The 13,108-nt window shown below is 44.4% G+C and overlaps 1 protein-coding gene across 10 annotated transcripts in view; it reads right to left on the bottom strand.

Annotated features, from left to right (window-relative positions):
• PCDH17 (protocadherin 17) overlaps window positions 1–12,437 on the bottom strand; it is a 90,750-nt gene extending 78,313 nt beyond the window's left edge. For 8 of the 10 annotated variants that reach the window (XM_010405594.4, XM_010405596.4, XM_039568523.1 and 5 more), the window contains exons 1-2: window positions 11,870–12,437; window positions 7,106–10,604 (exon numbers count right to left, since the gene is read on the bottom strand). In XM_010405594.4, the coding sequence (XP_010403896.1) occupies window positions 7,106–9,733 (2,628 nt within the window). In that variant the 5' untranslated portion in view covers window positions 9,734–10,604; window positions 11,870–12,437. The remainder of the gene's footprint in view (window positions 1–7,105; window positions 10,605–11,869) is intronic. The other 2 variants (XM_039568495.1, XM_039568500.1) reach the window with 2 other exon arrangements.
• Between the last annotated feature and the right edge of the window lie 671 nt (window positions 12,438–13,108).

The raw sequence follows: 13,108 nt of genomic DNA, 5'->3' as shown, positions 1-13,108 counted from the left end.
ACTGCTCTACACTGACCTTTTGGCATCAAAGGATTGCTTCTATATTTCAAAGATAAAAACAGAGCTGTGTTTCTGCTCTGGTCAACAAATCATTGTTTAAGTTCTCATCACTGATTTTTTTTACCTATTGGAAAATTTTAATACTAGTGTCAAAATGTCTTTTCTCCATACACGCAGGTACTCCTCAGGCTTGAAGATGTATCTGAAGATCTCTGCCATGCAACACATATGTTTCCTTCAGAAAGAAAAACAAACCAACCCCCCCAAAAGAAATCCCATATATATCCACTTTTCGTATGTAGAACGAGTGCCTTGCGTGGCAAAACCTAAAACTAATTAAACTTGACATTTTGAACTTTTGTAGAAACAGCAAAAGAAAGGAAAATTAAGCATGATCTTTAAAAACATATATGTAATTATTAGCTGGTATGTTAATGCTTCCTAGGGAGGAAGGTAGTGAAGAGAAAGAAAAAAATGCTGGGGAAAAAAGACAAAAAAAATACCATATATTTTAAAAACAAAATCCCAACTGGTTTACACCTAGATGTTGTGACTTGGGGGGATTTTTTTATAATGACACTTTCGTCTTATCAGAGAAACCAGATTGTATCTATGCTTTCTTAATACCAAGTAATATTTGTGAATATTTCACACATACCTATTGATAATTTTCCATGTAACAGTACTTGCTGAGCTTTAACAATAATTCTGTATTATTCAGTTTCAAAAATATATGAAAACGTGGTAACATATATTCAGCAATTTGTTCAGTGGAGTACTGATTTCTTTTCAGATGTACACATGATTATTCTGGGTTAACCGTTGGACTTGATCATCCTAAAGGTATTTCCCAACCTAAACCATTCTATGATTCTGCGTTACAATTCACATATTAGTTACAAAAACATCTAAATTCCAGTCTCCTTAATTGTTAGTAAAGATGCTGTACGAAAAGAAATCACAAAAGCCTCAAATCTTAAAATGAAGTGCCCAATCATACTATTCTTAGCTGCATTCCATAGAGGTCTTAGTCACAATTCACTCTTGAACCGCTAAAATCATTTATGAAGTAAAAATTATGCTATTGACTGAATTATGAGTAAAAACAGGCCTTTTCATCAACATGGGTAAGGATAATAGAGACCTGACAAAATAAGTTCTTGAACGATAACTCTTCAAAGGATTTATCAGTCATTGACATTGCACTGGTATGCCCAAATTTGTAGGGTTCTTCCTATCTAAGTTTAGGTAGTGACAGTGAACACAAAGATATAGAAAGTTCAGACAATTTAAGAGCAGCTGAGACCTGTGACAGTCAATCTTGCATAACTTGTTTCATGCTTTTATAAAACAACAAGTTCTACATAGACATTATTATTCTTAATTTTGTGTTAACAAGAATTCCTGTTCTAGAAAGATTGTTTTTCATAATATCTATATTCCACTTTAGACTCTTAAATTCTTTTTCTCTATTATTTTTATTCTCTATTACAGCACGTCATCTTGGAAAGTTCTTTAGATTTCATATGGACCTACATATCAAGAATGATCCTTTTTAAATAATAGTGCTATAAATATCACCAGCAAGGAACTCAACATCAAGATCAGAACAGATGTAACACAAAAAAAGGAGTTCAATTCTGCTTCCTCTGTCTATTTCAGCAGCCAGTGCAGATGCCACAGTGAGTGGTGTGTTGCCAGATCTGATCCTAAAATATATGTGTTTTGTGTCAAGGTGCAGTGCATCTTAACAAAAAAAATAAATAAAGCTTCATGGAAGGAGAGAAAAGGTTTTGTCCTGAAATTCTTGGATAGCCAAATCTGGGATGGATTTCATCCAGCGAATAAAACTAAAGCTGTAGAACAATGTAACACAAAACCAGACTGCACAAGAAACTGCAGACTGCATTTACACAATGCAAGCATTCAAAGGAGTTATTTTGCAAGACATCTAGCCTTGTAAAACACTGTTAAAGCTACCATAATGAAACCTAGGCAGGTAGTTCAAAAGTTTCATCTCACAATTTACTGTCTTTAGATACAGCCCTTAAATATATAGCTGTGAATCTCTGGAATATATAGAGTACAAACCTGCAAACTTGCAAATGTTTAGAACAGCTCTAGTATCCTCTTGATGCAAAATGTTACCTTGTACTAGTTCTAGTGAGATGAGAGAATAATATTCTTCATTTGAATTAGGAGATATAAAAAATAAAAAATTTGTGTCTCTGGTTTCAATAGGAATTTAAATCACTGAGGATGAGTGCAACTTCTGTGACAAAAGCTGCTTCTCTTTATATGCAGCAGCTGCAGGTTTCTTTTTGCAATCTTGAAATTTCTGAGCAGAAGTTACTCAAAGTATGAAATAGCATATTTAAAGATAGAGCAGCACTAATATGGTTCATGTTTTTTATTTCCTTTGAAGATTCTATCTTCTTAGGTACTACTAGACACCTGGCGATGAAGCTGCACTGGGACTCGACATTAATCTATTGACACGTCATAAACATCATGTGCCTGAAGTATGAAGACTGATCTGTACTTTATCTTAAAATGCTGCAGGAGAGTGTGGTACAGCAGTTACAGCAATTCCCAGCTTGAGAGCTTCTTTCAGCACAGTCATTCATTTTTAGCTGCTGTTTAACAAAAGCTGTGACCACCGCTTTTTTTATTCACACCCACCTTATCCCTGATATATTTACAAAACTCCCCAAGTTGCACCACAAGTATAGCAATAAACAATCTCTAGGATGATCAACACTACTTGCATATTGTAGATAGTTTTCTACACTACTGTTATGTCACTTTGAGGAACCTATTTCTGGAACCTACTTGTGTACAGAAAATATTTGTTTTCCTTTACCCATCCACTCTTACCTATTGGAAACCTGCAAGAAGAAGTTGTGACTTGTTCACACAGGGAAAGGCAAACTGACTAACTCAGAATTTGGGTAGGAGAGATACAGATATGTGTATGTTTGTACATTTTTTTTTCCCTGATGACTGCACTTCAAAATAAAGCAAAATTCTCTTTCTTTTAGTCAGGTGAGTAGGTCACCAGTATGAGATGAACAGAATTTTCCCGGTAGTCTTTAAAGTCTAGAGAGAACAGAAATCTTCTTTCAGCCATGTCGAGTTTCCATTTTCTCCTGCTTTCCTTCTCCCCAATAAAAATTAATAGCTTGGACCTTAAGTGATTCACAGGTCACATGGAATTTTGACTCTGGCGATGAGAATTGTACAGCACTGCCCTACATTCAAATATCTTTAACAGACTTTTGTTTGAAACCATTGTTTCTAAAGTATGTTTAGAAAATGATGGCTGAAGTTAAGAATAATCAAATGTGCTAAAGTGTAGATGTGTAACTTCCCAGTATGTTACTAAACACTGTTCTTAATACACATCAATCTCAGGTGCACATCAAATCACAAATGGTCAATTTTCAGAGGTCTTAAGCACTTGCGAGTCTCTTGCACCAATAAAAGCTGGTTATACAGCATCCTTGTCTGTCCATCCAAAATTTTATGCATATATGTATGCATGCATGTTAGAATTATTTAATTTTTATGGTACTGAAGAAGCTCATTGATTCATATATAAGTAACACATGCAACTGTGGTACATAGGTGGATGCTACAAAGTAGTGAGCAAACACACAAGTTGTCAAATTGTGTGATTAGTGTGTAACAGAAGTCACTTAAAGAGAGGCAAGATTACACCACTCTTACCCACATCAGGAAGTATTTCATTCAACTGCTGGTCCTTTTGGGTCAGTCTGAAACCCCTAGTCACTAAATAACACTTTACTCCACAGGCATTTGTTGATGTAAATTGGGCTATCTGTAGAGTAAAACACTATTCATGAGAAATAAGGCAACCATAAGGCCCATTGACTTCACTAGGTCTTACTAACAAGAAAAAGGAAAAAAAAAAATATTATGCACTCCTAATAAGAGTGAGAAAATTTGGTTCTTTCTGAGAAAGAAATTATTTATTTACTATTAAATATTTATAGAATCAATTGGACGTACTAAGTAATAATATAATATTTAGCATATATATATATATCTCCATAGATATATACTATGCACATATATATATATAAAATTTTAATAACATGTTCCTGTCAGAGAATTGGGACATTAAACAGTTGCCGAGAAAATGAGAATGAAGAAATGCAGTTCCATTGTATGAATTACATAGTATGAGATTATCAAGTTTCAAAAATATATCTCTAAAAACTAATGGGAACATTTGTTAGAGAACCCTTGCACAGTTGTTTACCTCCCCCATACTGAGGTAATGAAGAAAACTGCTTAACTGGATTGACTAACTAAAAGAGACCACAAAGCAGCTGGATTTTGTTTCTTTTTTTTTTTTTGTCATTGCCTACACCTTTGATTCCTAACTGTGTAATGTACATATGCAGACACAGGTTTCTTGGAGTGATTAAGGATATAGTAGATCCAGAGAGAGGGTTGATCTTTCACTATTTCTCCTTAAGTCTGCAGTTTAAATTTTACATGAGGCAGAAGTACAGGACCAGACATAAAGTAGTGCCTACATTCTAAATGCAAATTTTATATAAAATTTACTCCAGGGATGTGGAGATGGAGAATACAAAATGTATTTTAGTAATGCAAAAGTACAGCGAAGAGGATCAATTTCCCCCTCTAGCTACTTTAAATCTGAGCCTTTTCTGAACAGAAAACAACTACACTGTTTCATACTGTGTCTGTTTTGGCACTACAACTACAAAATATAGTATCAATAATTCTGTTTGAACAGGTTAATTAGGTAAAACTGAATGTTTTCTAATCTGCTGACTAGACCATCCAAACATCCGAAACACTCTGTGTAGATATTGAGGGAAAACAAAACCAGTATTAGATATACCAGTATGTGTTATGAGGAGTTTCAGTTAACATTTTCCATAGCTGTCATAATGAAAACTCTTATAGAAACCACAACACACTTCTTTAAGGGAGGAAATTCCTCTTTTAGCTTTATATAGATTTCAGGAAAAAAAAAATCATGATTGATCTTATACACTGAACACTGTAAAAAAGAAGGAATCATATTTTCAATAGGGCTTTTACACTACAATCGAAACTTTACTATTCAGTAGCATCAATACATTAATTAATTGCTTTATATAGACATTACATGGCTGTAGGAAAGTATAATTTTCTGTCTTTTAGTAACTATTACACTTGTCAGTAGGAAAAAAATGTGGAGTGTTTTTTTTTAGCTTTCTGACAACTCCATTTTACAGTAAAAAAAAAAGTTGACATTACTTAAACAAGTGTCATGGAAAGTTATTTGTTTTTTAAAGCATGAATAATAAATCAAATTATCTCTGGTTGTGCCCTAACCTAAACTCTTTCCTAAAGTGTCACTTTTTGTTAAAATCAATTTCAGATTTTAAGTATTGCTCCACTCACCTAATTGATAGCAACACAAATTCATGATAGGCATAAAATGAAATTGTTTCTGTGACACAACTCAATAGTCACTTGAGGATTAGTTTACAGTGACCTTGTACAGGCAGTCTTTTTTTTTTTCTTTTTTTTTCTTTTTTTTTTCTTTTCCCCAGTTATAAATGTTCCATTTACAGGTCATCGGTTACTTGAATTTTGGCTCTTTAAACTGCCAATTACCAATGGCCATTTCTACTCAGTTTAAAATATTAGACACAGCTGGCAACTAGAACATTTGGTGTTCACAGATCACAGGGTATGGTAACTCCAAGGTATTATGAATCTTCTTTAGGTACATCAAGTGACTACAGTGCAACTTCTTTCCCACTAGCTGCATACACAAAATGAGTCTGTGTCACTTCTGATACACTCAGCTCATTCCCCTATGACTCAGAACAGCATATTAGGAGAACCACGGGATAAAACAGATATGACATTTCAAATATATTTAATAGTCATTATCCAGAGCCTGCTTTCAATTCGAACGTTAAAAATCACTTTGGAACATACCTGTAGTGTTTGAACATTAAGCTGCATTAATCATGAAGTAATACTTTAAATTAAATCAACTGGAGCCAATTTCTGCCCTCACCTTCACTCTGCAAGTTCACTGCTCTGAAATAAATCTTCTGAGTTTGGACTTTAAACCACCTGCTAAAAATTAAGTCATTCTTTGATTAGTACCCTATATCCAATGGTCCAAATTCTGCCATTTCTCACATTCACAAAAGTCAGTAGAGGACAGTGTGGATATAACTGGCAGCAGAATGCAGCCCAGCTGTAATTTCTAAATGAGCTTTGGTAGAAGACAGAGTGTGCAAGTCTTTCACTATAAAGCAATTAACAGTGTTGACTCAGGCTACTGGAAATCTGACTAGTTGTTTTTCTAGTTTATGACAGAATGTGAGTTTTGTTAACATTTGGGGGTAGGAGGGAATCACCACATACATTTTCTTTCTATTCAACTAAGCAGAATTTTCAGCACTGAAAGTTTAGTTGTTTATGGGGAGAGGAGGAGGCAATGGGGCCCCAATGATACTGTCAAAAAAATATGTTTATGGATATATATTCTAAATAAGGGAATTAAAAAAATTTAAAACATACGTCTTGGAAAGATAGTTCATACTTATATACAAGATTGGAGGGCTATAATACACTGTTGCAATAGATGTCCTCAGTGTGCAGTTTCTTCCTTGTCCTGTTAGTTACTGCAGGTGATATGACCGCTTTAAAAATGCCCTCCCTCTTCTCCACCCCAAACCAAAGAGAAGTGAAACCTGTGGAAGTGCCCACCTCTGTCTGCCAGTCTTCTGGGGAAATACCCCAGCATGCCTCAAATGTGCTAAACTCCTGCCCACACTCTCACATGCACCTCTTTGGCACTGCCGTAACTCTGTCTGTGTTTCAATGGGCATTTTCTTTTGAATCACACGGGAAACATCAACGTGACAGCAGAACCAGACCCACCAGATATGGTCTGGTTCCACTTTCATTAAGTCCACCTCTCTTTAGTGACTTGTGTTGGTCCCTTCAGTGGTGCCTTACAGCAGATTTCACTGCAGACAAAAGGGAAAGTTAAACCAGTGTCTAAAGTGAGGTCCAGGGTATTCTAAAAGTCTCCTACCTGAATTATGGACATCCGGCTCGGGGGAGCCTCGCTGGCGTTAGTCCCTTGCCCTGTGAAGCTGGTGTGGCAGCCCACATGTCCCTGGGGTACAGTCAGGTTGTTGGAGGCGGGCTTCAAGTACATCACCTCAGACCTGGGAGAGCTGAGGGGCAGGCGGGTCTGGTAGTCAAAGTACATGGGTGAGGTGGCCAGAGATGGGCTGCTCACCACGTTCATGACATTGAGGGGACCCCGGCTGTCCTCGCCCTCACTGGGCACCAGCATAATGTCATTCTTGCTGATCTTCTTCTTCTTGCCCTTGCCCCCTCCACTGCCACTGCCTCCTCCTCCCCCGCCACTGCCTCCCCCTCCTCCCAGCTGAGGGTGGCTATACTCGGCAATGCGACAATTATAGGTGCGGATCTCCTTGTTCTCTCGCTTGCACTTCACGGCAATAGTGATCATGGCAGCCAGCAAGATGATGGAGACAGTGCTCAGTGTCACAATCAGTGGCAGCGACAAGTCCCAGTGTGGCCGCCGATGCTGCTCGCCATTCACCTGTGGCTCGCCAGCCTCGGGCAGGGGCCCTGCCAAGGCCCTGACTATGAGCTTGGCCACTGCGGAGAGGCTGGGCTTGCCATGGTCACTGACTTTTACCACCAGTTCAGCCACAGGGCTGAGCTCCTCCCAGTAGGGGTGCAAGGTGCGTATCTCACCGCTAGTGGGGTCCATCTCAAAGAGGTGCTCCTCATTGCCTTCCACAATCTCATATGTGAGGCGCCCACTCTCCCCAAAGTCACTGTCCAGGGCACGGACGGTGCCCACGGGGTAGCCCACCCCAGCATTGCGTGGCACCTGCAGCTCAGCAGTGTCATTGATGAGGGCAGGCAGGACGATGAGGGGAGCGTTATCGTTGACGTCGAGCACGGTGACGCGCACTGTGGCATTGCTTTCACGGTGGGGGGAACCCGAGTCTTTGGCCAGCACGCGGAACTCAAAGTGCTTTGTCTGTTCATAATTGAAGCTCCTCAGGGCATAGATAGCACCATTTGTGGGGTTGACAGAGACATAGGTGTAGATGGAGACGTCTCCCACGTGCCCAGGCAGAATGGAGTAAGACACTGTCCCATTTTGGCCCAGGTCAGGGTCCTGGGCCAAGACTGAGCCCAAGTACTCTCCAGGGATATTGTTCTCAGGCACCTGTAACACATAAAGATTCTTGCTGAAGCGGGGCGGGTTGTCGTTCTCGTCAAGGATCCGGACAGAAAATGACTTGGTGGAGTTAAGTGGGGGATTGCCCCCATCACGTGCCACAATGGTCACATTGTACTCGTCCTGTGCCTCACGGTCCAGGGGTCGGTCAGTGACCACAGTGTAGAAGTTGTCATAGTTCTCCTCCAGGGTGAAAGGAACGGCACCGGGCCCGCCGCCACCGCCCAGCACCCGACATTGGAGCTGCCCGTTCTTGCCTGAGTCACGGTCGGTGACCCGCACCAGGGCAATGACAGTGCCTGGTGGGGCGGCCTCACTCAGAGCTCCCTGGCGAACGGAGACAAAGCCAATGGTGGGAGCATTGTCATTGCGGTCGATGAGGCGTACAGTGACCTTGCAGTGAGCAGGGACAGGATTGGGCCCCAGGTCCCGAGCTTGGACATCAATCTCAATGAGGCCACTCTCCTCATAGTCCAGGTTGCCCTTGACACGGATGAGGCCGCTCTGTGGGTCAATGCTAAACAGGTCACGGACGCGCTCAGGTGCATAGCCACTGAAGGAGTAGAGCACCTCTCCGTTGGTACCCTCATCAGCATCAGTGGCATTGAGGTCGATGACAGCAGTGCCTAGTGGTGCATTCTCTGGCAGCTCTACCACGTAGGAGGCTGCCTCAAAGATGGGGCTGTTGTCATTGGAGTCAATGAGGCGCACATTGATCTGCACCGTGCCTGAGCGTGGTGGGTCACCGCCATCCAGTGCCGTCAGCACCAGGGTGTGGTGACTCTGCTCCTCACGGTCTAATGGCTTCTGGATGACCAGCTCCGGAAACTTCGTGCCGTCACCACGGGACTTCACATCAAGGGAGAAGAGGCCGTAGTCATCACGAGTGAGCAGATAGGTGCGCAGACCATTATCCCCAGCATCTGGGTCGTGGGCGCTGGTGAGGGGGAAGCGGGTGCCTGGTGCAGCATTTTCAGAGATGTCCATGTCCACTTGGTCAGAGGGGAATGATGGTGCATTGTCGTTCAGGTCCTGAATCTCCACTTTGATCATGCAGATCTCCTGGTCGTTGGCAAACACCTCGAGGGACAGCTGGCACTTGGTGCTGCGCCGGCACAGCGCCTCACGGTCAATGCGCTGCTTGGTGTAGAGCAGCCCGCTCTCCCCATCCACGTCCAAGAGGTGCGGGGCTGAATTCTCCAGCACCCGGAAGGTGGACTTGGGGCCGCGGCCGCCGCCGGGGCCGCCACCGGGAACGCCACGCTCCGCGGGCAGCATCCCGCCTCCCGCCGCGCCTGCCGCCAGCCGCGCATCGCGCCCGATGTTCCCAATGACCGTGCCCGCTCCCTGCTCCTCCGGCACCGAGTAATTCAGGTTCTTCAGCGACAGGGCGGGAGCCCAGAGAAAGAAGAAGCAACAAATGGAAAGGTACATCCCCGAGCAGGGGTGGGGGCGGCAGGAGTAGCAGCGGCGACCAGGGTTGTCCCCGTCTTCTTTGCCTCCTGCTCTGGGGTTGCTCTTCCTCCTCTGACGGCTGTTTTTTCCCTTCCTTTTTGGTTTTGATTTTTTTTCCCTTCTCTTTCCCCACCCCTATATTTCAAGTTCCTGAACCTGTTGCTCTAAAACATCTGCAGAGACACAGGATGAGAGGCAGCAAATAGACCATGTAGCTCAGAGGGAGGGAGCAATCGGGGGGGTCTGGGGGAGGGGAGGGAGCAGCTTCAGCAGCGTTTCAGCAAGAGCTTGCCGTGCTTGCAGTCCCCTCGCAGTTGACTTCGTTTGTCCAACTTCGGCAGTGGGAGGGTTTCAAAAATTAAAATATTTGCAAAAGATCTTCTCCTCCGGGCAGGCGATGCGTTCCCGATCCTTGAATCCCCGCAGACGTACAAAGAATAATAAAAATAATAACAATAATAAAAAAATCGGTGGCAGTGCTGTTTTTCTAAAAAATATTTTTTAAATATGTGTATTTATATATATATATATAGGAAAAGAGGGTGGTCACAGGTCTGTAGCAGAGGTAAAAAAGCTTATTTGCTACTCATCGCTTGTGATGCGATTGATGGAGTGGAGGGGTAGGAGAGAGAGACAGAAGGGAAAAAAAGTCTCAGCTTGTTGTTGAAGCCCTCTTCGTGTGCAGTGAGCGGCAGTGAAATGTCTGATTGCACCGCGGGGTTGTTGGTTTTCAGGGAGTGTTTTGCTGCATTTAGAGATCTAATCTTGCATTGCTTGCGGCGGAGAGCTGCATCTCGTTGCCGTCGGCATTTCCCCCCTCTCTGTCTCGTACACCCTGGGTCACTGTTTCCTTCCCGAATCAGAGGGAGAGGGAATGAGGATTGCAGGGCAAGAGGGGAAAACAAAACACATTAAAAAAAACCGCAAAAACCAAATCACCCCCCCAGTAAAAACTAGTCTCCGGATTTGTAGCTTCCTTTCTCTCCCTCTACTACCAGCCTCCCACTCGTCCTTTTGGGGTGAATAAATTAAGAAACCCACCAGCTGACCTTCATCATTAGCAGTAAATAGAAATTTTGAGAGAAAGCTATGACCGTGCTCAATCAGCAGCACACTTGGGTTTCTTTAAGACAGGCCAGTAGCCGCCGCCACCACCACATCCTTTCTCTCCGTGTATCTATGCGTGTGTGCGTATGCGTGTCTGAGGAGCTGCACTTTTCTCGGTGCAATTTATTTCCAGTTTGCTTTTCTGTCCAGCCGAGAAGAAAGCAACAGGCAACCCATGCTGGACGCATAGATTGAAAAAAAAAAAAAAAAAAAAAAAAAAGAGAGAGGGAGTGGGAGGGCGAGGAGGAGAAAGAAAAGCCACCACACACACACACACACACACACACACACGCACACTCTCTCTCTCTCTTAGTCTCTCGCTAAAAGGGAAACAGTCTCTGTATTCACAGGGCTGCGCTATCAAGTGCCTCTCTTTTCTTTCTATTCAGCGTCTCCTTCCAATGACACTGCCGCCTAGTCCTCTTCATTTAGGGGAGGGGAGAAGAAGAGGAAAAACAATCCTGACAATGAATAAAGTGGGAGATCTTTTAATCTATTAATTCGCTTATATTAAAACCTATGCAGTTCCGCGATCAGTGTGATGCATTTTTTGCAGTCCTTTCAAAGCTTTAACGGTCTTCCTGAGCATCTTGGTACAGGGGAGAAGAGCGGCAGCAACGCCAGATGCGTTCCCCCTCTCCAATATACACCTATCCTAGCGATACGGTGTATAGGTAAATACTGGGGAAAGGTAGCAAAATTTTATTTCAGGTTCTTTTAACAACCTGAAATAAATGAATGGCAAATCCAGAAATGCAGGTGTTTCAATCTGCTTGGATGAGTCAGATCCAGCGGAACAAATCATATTCACTATCGCCTCATGTTCCTCCCTTCACAGACATTAGTTGCAGCTTCTTCCTAACGCTTCTCTGACTCACTCTATAGACAGGAAAAAAATTAATCAGATTTATATTTTGGAGAGGGGGGGAGGGAAGAAAGAAGAAAAAAAAAAAAAAAAAAAAAAAGGAGAAGGTGGGGGTGTCGGATCCAGCTACACTTTTACTATACCTCTTTCTCCGGGAGACTGAGGATCAGGAAAACAAGGCTGTTATCCACTCACTGGCACAGAGGCGCGTCTGTCTCCTGCTTTGCTGAGTGTTTTTAACCACCTTTCCTCAGTATTATGTGTGAAATAAATCAGAGATCTTTCACATTAAAAGGAAAAAAAAACCAATAAAAACATAGGTTTCCAATACACAGCTCACAGATCTAGTTCCGAATCTCAGTTCTGCACTGTTTTTTTCTCCTTTATTTGAGTCCGGACCCAAAGTACACAGTTAATTCTGCAACGTGTGGCAAGGAGACTTTCAAATGCAAAAGAAGAAAAAACAAATATTCTTTTCTGCCTCATTGATGGGTGGCCCCTTGCAAACAGACGGTCGCCAGTCTTAGCCAGGCAGCACGCGGAGCGAATGCCGATCCCCGATAAACCAGATCCATTTCACCAGCCGCCCGCAGGTAAGTAGAGAATTCAGGGAAAATTCAACAGTTGGAGCCGCGCTCTGCCTCGCTCTCTCTCTCTCTCTCCCCCCTCCTCGCCTCCCTCACTGCAGCACTCGCGGGGCCGCCGCGCCGCGCCGCGCTCGCCCAGCGCCGCTCGCCGACTGCCTCTATTCACCTCACGCCGCGGCTTAAACATTGATACGGATTCCCCGCCAGCCAATCGGCGGCGGCGGCGCCGACCGGCCCCGGCGCGGCCCGGCCAATGGGAGGGGGCGGGCGGGCGGGGGGCGGGGCCGCGGCGGGCGCTGGGTGTCATTGATTAGATCGGCGCGGAGGGGGACGAGGGGCGCGCGAGCGGCTCGCGCGGGTTGCGGTGTCTGGCCGCTCGCGCACCGCAGCGCCGCGCCCCCGGCCCCCGCCGCCTCCTCATCCCTGCTCCCCGCCCCCCTTGTTTATTTATTTGCAAGACGTGTTAACAAGTCCTCCGCGTTGACGGGTGGGGAAGCAGGGGGGACGCGACACCCCCGAACTCGCGCAAAGCACTGCGAGGGCGAGGACTTGACTCCGCCGCACGGTCCCCGAGTGGCCGCCGGCCCAGGGGTGCGCGGCGAGAGAGGGGGGTGTGGGCGAGGGACAGCCCCGCCACCCCCGGCCCGGCCCTGCGGGAGCCGCCCGGAGCGAGTCTCGCCCTCCCCGACGGGCAGTTCCCGAGGGCGGGCGCGCATCCCCGTCTGCGGGGAGCGGGGCGGTGGCAGCCACGCCGTGCGGGGCCGGGGGCCGCAGCAGCAGCGCCCGCCCCCGCCC

The sequence above is a fragment of the Corvus cornix genome, chromosome 1 (assembly GCF_000738735.6).
Source record: "Corvus cornix cornix isolate S_Up_H32 chromosome 1, ASM73873v5, whole genome shotgun sequence".
Taxonomy (NCBI): Eukaryota; Metazoa; Chordata; class Aves; order Passeriformes; family Corvidae; genus Corvus; species Corvus cornix.
This window is presented reverse-complemented; position numbering and strand designations above follow the sequence as displayed.